Genomic DNA, 6,000 nt, shown 5'->3' with positions numbered 1-6,000 from the left:
ATCCTGCTGTAACCAGGTTTCTGTAAGGCAGAATAAATCAATATGTTGGTCAATTATTATATCATTTACTAACAGGGACTTAGAAGAGAGAGATCTAATGTTTAATAGACCACATTTAACTGTTTTAGTCTGTGGTGCAGTTGAAGGTGCTATATTATTTTTTTCTTTTTGAATTTTTATGCTTAAATAGATTTTTGCTGGTTATTGGTGGTCTGGGAGCAGGCACCGTCTCTACAGGGATGGGGTAATGAGGGGATGGCAGGGGGAGAGAAGCTGCAGAGAGGTGTGTAAGATTACAACTCTGCTTCCTGGTCCCAACCCTGGATAGTCACGGTTTGGAGGATTCAAGAAAATTGGCCAGATTTCTAGAAATGAGAGCTGCTCCATCCATAGTGGGATGGATGCCGTCTCTCCTAACAAGACCAGGTTTTCCCCAGAAGCTTTGCCAATTATGTGTGAAGCCCACCTCATTTTTTGGACACCACTCAGACAGCCAGCAATTCAAGGAGAACATGCAGCTAAACATGTCACTCCCGGTCCGATTGGGGAGGGGCCCAGAGAAAACTACAGAGTCCGACATTGTTTTTGCAAAGTTACACACCGATTCAATGTTAATTTTAGTGACCTCCGATTGGCGTAACTGGGTGTCATTACTGCCGACGTGAATTACAGTCTTACCAAATTTACGCTTAGCCTTAGCCAGCAGTTTCAAATTTCCTTCGATGTCGCCTTCTCTGGCCCCCGGAAGACAATTGACTATGGTTGCTGGTGTCGCTAACTTCACATTTCTCAAAACAGAGTCGCCAATAACCAGAGTTTGTTCCTCGGCGGGTGTGTCGCCGAGTGGGGAAAAACGGTTAGAGATGTGAACGGGTTGGCGGTGTACACGGGGCTTTTGTTTAGGACTACGCTTCCTCCTCACAGTCACCCAGTCGGCCTGCTTTCCCGGCTGCTCGGGTTCCGCTGGAGGGGAACTAACGGCGGCTAAGCTACCTTGGTCCGCACCAACTACAGGGGCCTGGCTAGCTGTAGGATTTTTCAAGGTGCGGAGCAGAGTCTCCAATTCGCCCAGCCTGGCCTCCAAAGCTACGAATAAGCTACACTTATTACAAGTACCATTACTGCTAAAGGAGGCCGAGGAATAACTAAACATTTCACACCCAGAGCAGAGAAGTGCGGGAGAGACAGGAGAAGCCGCCATGCTAAACCGGCTAAGAGCTAGTAGCTGCGCTAAGCTAGTGGATTCCTAAAAACACACAAAGTGAATAATGTGTAAATAATTTAGAGGTGATTCAGCAGAGGGAGTGCTTTAGTTAAGGCACGTGAAGATTACACTGTGAAACAAATTGTTATCTAGTTAACTAGATCAATCTAACTGCGCAGATTAAACAGCTAACAGATACAGAAAAACACCGCTGTGCTCCGGAACAGGAAGTGATACAATACCGCAGTGAGAGCCAACCACCAGTAGAGGCCACCAGCACATGTAAATAAATGCTGCACTCCAGAAAATACTTATAAAGATGCATTATGCAGTCACCTGATCATGCTGTGTGATCTGCCAAAGGCCAATTCAATATGCTTGTTTTTCACTGAGGTGTCACAAATCGGAATGTTACCTACTTGTGCAAGTATGTCTTTCTACATCATCAGCATGGGGTCACTGACACTGACACATCTAGATTTAAATGCAAAACACATGAAAATACTACTAAAAGATGCATTATGTAGTTACCTGATCGTGCTGTGTGACATGTCAATGGCCAGTTTAAATATTGCTTGTTTTAATGCTTTGTTTTGTAACAGGTTCTTAGTCAGAATCACTGTCGTCACTCTCATTGTCGCCACTGTCACTGTCATAGTCATCGTCACTGCTGTTGCTATCCTCTGCTGTTTCATCCTCCGTGGTCTTCTCAAGTATGTCTACCAAACTTGCTGGCAGGGCAGTACCTTTGAACCAGCTTGGTTCCAGTCTCCCATCGCTCATCATCCAACCATGACCTTCCGCTGGATGTGGGATTTCTGACTTTGGGATGTGGCCTCTCTTCCAGATGGCAACTTGGTAGTTCACCCGCTTGATATGCTCCTGGAGACACACTTGTGGGGGTGGGAGGGATGAGAGGTCGATGTTCTTCTTAGAATCTAAAGACTGGCCTGCTCCACCACACTTCGACTCGCGCATTTCATATCGAAGACGATCGACTTCCTTTGTCTTTGTACTCATGCTGTACATGGAGCAGGTGAAGAGCTGTCACAAGGATTCACCCCGATGTACTGTGCTGCTTTGCTCGGCCTCCATGCCTTTACGAGATGCGATACAACAAGTGCGTTTAAAAAAATCGGCAAGGTAAAACCACTGAAGACGCTACAGAAGAAACCAAAATATCAGGAAGTGTTCAAATGCCTGGGAGAGTCTTGAGAGGTCACTGATGACCTCTTCCTTGCCCTTGAAGAATTCACCTTCTCCATGTACAGCACGAGTAGATCTAATACTACAACCTACATCAACTTTCATCACTTTTTGGGGTGGGGGGTGGGGGGGTGGTGGTGCAAGGTGAGTCCACCCAGCCCATAGACTAATTGTCTCGCTGGCTCGCTGACTGACTCCATTATACCCATGCATACCTTGCTGATTGCACTGAATATATTTTTTTATTTATGCTTTTGTCTATCAGTGATTGCTGAAAGTGTATCAGCAATGGGCAGGAAGCTTGATCTGTCACAATTGACAGATGAGGAGGCGGAGCATGTGATGCAGGTGGTGCAGCGGGATATGAGGCTGCGCAAGAAGGAGGAGGAGCGCCTCAGGTGAGTTGTGACCTCCATGGTCCTGGAAAGGCAAAGTGAGTTGAACACCCAATGGGCATAGTCAGAAATTTAAAAATGGATAAAGAATGAAGAAATAGTTTCACTTTGGTATTCAAGTATTTCAGAAGGGTTTTGTTTTTTTCCCCAGTGGTACAACTCTATTTAGGTTTTGTAAGTTTTTCAAAACTGTGATTTTTTTTGTTTGTTTTTAATGTGATTGGTTCATGTAATGTTGGAGTATTTGAAACAATGGTTTTTTTTTTTTGATGCAATAGTGTCATTTTGCAATTTGAGCCTTCAGAAGAAGTGCATAATTTCCTGAAGCAGTTATTTCATGTAGCTTTTCTAGAGTTTTGAAGCTGCTTTACTTAGCACTGCAAAATGTTTCAAAACAGTGAAATATATGCTGATGCAATTGCTTCAGTTCATGGCTGTACCAAGGAAACCCAACTTTCTACTAGATGTCAACATTTGTCATGTTTTGAGCATTTCAAATCCATGGCTAATTTTGTAAAGCAATCACTTAATTTAGCCTTGTATTCATTTCTGAAGCATTTGCTTGATTTAGTGCTTTGAGCCTGACACCTTTTTAAAGTAGGTGCTTCACTTACTGCGTCAAGTGCTTCAAAATACTGAATTTGTTCTTGAAGCAGTTTCAGTCAGTTTTCTTGAGGTTTCAAAACTGAGTTAAACAATAAACATACATTATTCTTCCTTTGAGACTAATTACATTTGAAAGTGAGGAAAATGCAATAAAATGTTTCAGTTTCATGACATATTTATTCAGATTGCTTTCGAGGCATTTTTAGATGTAATTTCCTGCCTCTGTTGTCCAAACTGTATCACCAAAACACTGCGGGGAAGTGATCGCCTCTTCCTGTCCAGCTTCCTGGCTGAGTCTGCGCTGAAAACGAACACACCAAATAATAGTCGGAAATGATTTGCCTGCTATTAGGTTTAGAATAAAACAGTTACATCATTTTCCTGAGAATGTGGGCGTGGCTTGATGCCTCACTACAGGTTCCAAAAATATTTTTTAAAGTTGTGCAGCTCAGATAAATGACATTTCCTGGAGCTTTACAAGACAAAACCCATTAATGGCAACTTGACTGATCTCTGGCTGGGCCACTCAGGAACGTTCACAGAGTTGTGACCATCGGGTTCTTGGTCATTTCTCTGAGTAAGGTCCTTCTCCCCCGATCGCTCAGTTTAGCCAGGCAGCCAGCTCGAGGAAGAGTCCTGGTGGAGCTGACCTTCTTCCATTTGTGGATGATGGAGGCCACTGTGCTCATTGGGACCCTCAAAGCAGCAAAAAATGTTTCTGTACCCAGATTTCTGCCTTGAGACAATTCTGTCTCTGAGGTCTACAAACCATTCCTTTGACTTCCTTTGGTTTGTGCTCTGACATACACTATCAACTGTGGGACCTTATATATAGACAGGTGTGAGCCTTTCCAAATCATGTCCAGTCAAATGAATTTACGCCAGGTGTACTCCACTTAAGCTATAGAAACATCTCAAGGATGCACCTGAACTCAATTTTGAGCTTCATGGCAAAGGCCATGAATACTTATGTACATGTGATTTCTTTTTTTATTTTTAATAAATTTGCAAAAAAAAAAAAAAAAAAAAAACTTTTTCATATCATCATTATGGGGTGTTGTGAGTAGAATTTTGAGGGAAGAAATGAATTAATATGAATTGTATGAATTATATGAAATATGAAACTGAAAGTGTTCTTTCTTTCTTGTTCATTCAATGGACTTTTAAAATATTTTAACACCAGAGGGCATAAATCTACTGGTACAACTGGAGATCCCATGTATCACTGCTTGTGATGGCTTCTGTTTTTACTGACTCTGGAACAATATTTGAAACAGGATTCTAAACATTCTGGAGCAGCTTTTCAAGTTAGCATCACTAATTAACGTATAGACGGGAAAAAAGAAGTTACTGCACTATCCCCAGTCACACATTCTATCTATTGTTTAATTTCGGTTTTCACATCCTGTGCATGATGTTTCTCCACACAACTGCTATCGTGTTAGCTGGGCAGAGTGTAGCAATGAGCACAAACTGTGCCCAGTGTCCAGGAGGCAGACAAATTCCATGTGAATACAAGCACAGCTGTCCGTGATTTTTGATTATCTAATCAGCATTCACTTACCAACCAGCAGGTGGCATATTACTGTACATTGGCAAATTTTAATTTGGTGAATAATTAGATGATAGCATTCATTGTTTTGAGTTGTTGATTGGGATGGGCTAATTCACTCACTCACTCACTCACTCACTCACTCACTCACTCACTCACTCACTCACTCACTCACTCACTCACTCACTCACTCACTCACTCACTCACTCACTCACTCACTCACTCATCTACATTTTTGCTGTTCAAGCCCAGTGCTATTTCTGGTGCAGTGAAAAATGTTTGTGAAATCTCAGGATTTGCATAAAATCAGAGGGCTACTTGTTGAGTGTGTTACCCAAAACGATTAAGTGGTGACCTTTGTTTTCTCTTCATTCAACAACTGTGGCAAGCGGGGCATTTACAAAGCACTAATCTTATTATTATTGAAGACTGGACGTGTGCTAAGTTACTCAAAAGATTACAGCTGAAGCACTTTCCCCCAAAAGCAGCAATAAATCAGTGCTGAGCCTTTTTAATTTGCGCATAAGTTGACAGGAACATTTCCAAACCAACTATAGAGTATTTGTACTGTAAGATTGTGCTTACTGATGTAACATACCCTATATCTGCTTTCCACACCCAGAACACTACAACCTGCTGGATGCTGGATGGATGATGAAAATTAGGAGCAGGTTACATTCTCCTTTTAAATAAGCTTATTTATTTGTTGAATATGGAGATCAGATGGTTAGATGAGGATGACGAGGAAAATGCAATGATGGAGGTGCTCAAATGCTTCACCTCAGGGAGCTGTGGTGGATGACTGCTGCACCCACCTTCTTGATTAGATGTTTTGTGTACAGGAACCTTTCCTAATCTGGTGCACCAGCAACTATCTCAGGAGTTTATTTCATGTTATGCACTGGACCACTCTAAATCTACTTGCTTTTGACAGTGTGCCACAAATCAAGATAGGGCCCTCTGGCTCTGTGTTGTCACTGAATGACAGTAAAATGGTGACTCTTGCTTTATCCTGATTCTGAGTAGACTAACTGTTT

At 42.2% G+C, this 6,000-nt stretch overlaps 1 protein-coding gene across 1 annotated transcript in view; it reads left to right on the top strand.

The window, feature by feature from the left end:
* Window positions 1-2,681: 2,681 nt before the first annotated feature.
* LOC117521297 (rab effector MyRIP-like) overlaps window positions 2,682-6,000 on the top strand; it is a 31,520-nt gene continuing 28,201 nt past the window's right edge. The window contains exon 1 of the mRNA XM_034182617.1: window positions 2,682-2,808. Coding sequence (XP_034038508.1) covers window positions 2,699-2,808 — 110 coding nt within the window. The 5' untranslated portion in view covers window positions 2,682-2,698. The remainder of the gene's footprint in view (window positions 2,809-6,000) is intronic.

Source organism: Thalassophryne amazonica, chromosome 12, assembly GCF_902500255.1.
Source record: "Thalassophryne amazonica chromosome 12, fThaAma1.1, whole genome shotgun sequence".
NCBI classification, from domain to species: Eukaryota; Metazoa; Chordata; class Actinopteri; order Batrachoidiformes; family Batrachoididae; genus Thalassophryne; species Thalassophryne amazonica.
The sequence above is the reverse complement of the archived record's forward strand: the minus strand, read 5'-3'. Positions and strand labels throughout refer to the sequence as shown.